The following is a 594-nucleotide window of genomic DNA, read 5'->3' as shown; positions in this document are numbered from 1 at the left end:
TATAGGTTAATGTATCATTCTAGTGACATGCATAAACTCACTGTTTAATCTAATGTGTACAAATTAAAATAACCTTTAGATTAGTCAGTGTCTCCACCTGTGTATGACACCATTTTTTTCCCCCTCAATACCATTTCAGGTAACTGGCAGTAACTAAAAGGTGTGGTCTGTCTCTTCATGGTCTTGAGGATCTTGAAGACATCTGTTTGCTGCTCAGTATGATATGTGAGGGTGTGAAAAACAATATTGATGCCATTGGCACAGGCAGTTATCATGCCATGCTCCAGCTCTCTTCCTCACTGGCGACTGACGGCACAGAGCTCATGAGGTGAAGGGGAGAGGGTGAAGCCAACAGTCGGTGACAGATCTAGTTCATCCTCCGTAACTCCAGGTGGAGGAATGAAACGAAAGTGCTGGAGGAGGGAAGTGAAGAAGAGGAAGAGCTCCATCTTAGCCAGACTTTCTCCGAGACACACCCTGCGACCTGCAAGAGCGAAGAGATTTTCAAAGAGTTGAACTGGTATATGTTTTGTGAAATATCTCTGTAATCCCTCAATTACAAACAAACACTTGTTGTACCTGCAGAAAAGGGCA

General features: G+C 43.6%; 1 protein-coding gene across 1 annotated transcript in view; it reads right to left on the bottom strand.

The window, feature by feature from the left end:
- Positions 1-6: 6 nt before the first annotated feature.
- Positions 7-594, bottom strand: part of LOC118323162 (cytochrome P450 2K1-like) — a 4,378-nt gene continuing 3,790 nt past the window's right edge. The window contains exons 9-10 of the mRNA XM_035655093.1: positions 580-588; positions 7-484 (exon numbers count right to left, since the gene is read on the bottom strand). Of these exons, the coding sequence (XP_035510986.1) occupies positions 297-484; positions 580-588 (197 nt within the window). The 3' untranslated portion in view covers positions 7-296. The remainder of the gene's footprint in view (positions 485-579; positions 589-594) is intronic.

Source organism: Morone saxatilis, unplaced genomic scaffold (assembly GCF_004916995.1).
Source record: "Morone saxatilis isolate NCDOM2014 unplaced genomic scaffold, NCSU_SB_2.0 Contig14, whole genome shotgun sequence".
NCBI lineage: Eukaryota > Metazoa > Chordata > Actinopteri > Moronidae > Morone > Morone saxatilis.
This window is presented reverse-complemented; position numbering and strand designations above follow the sequence as displayed.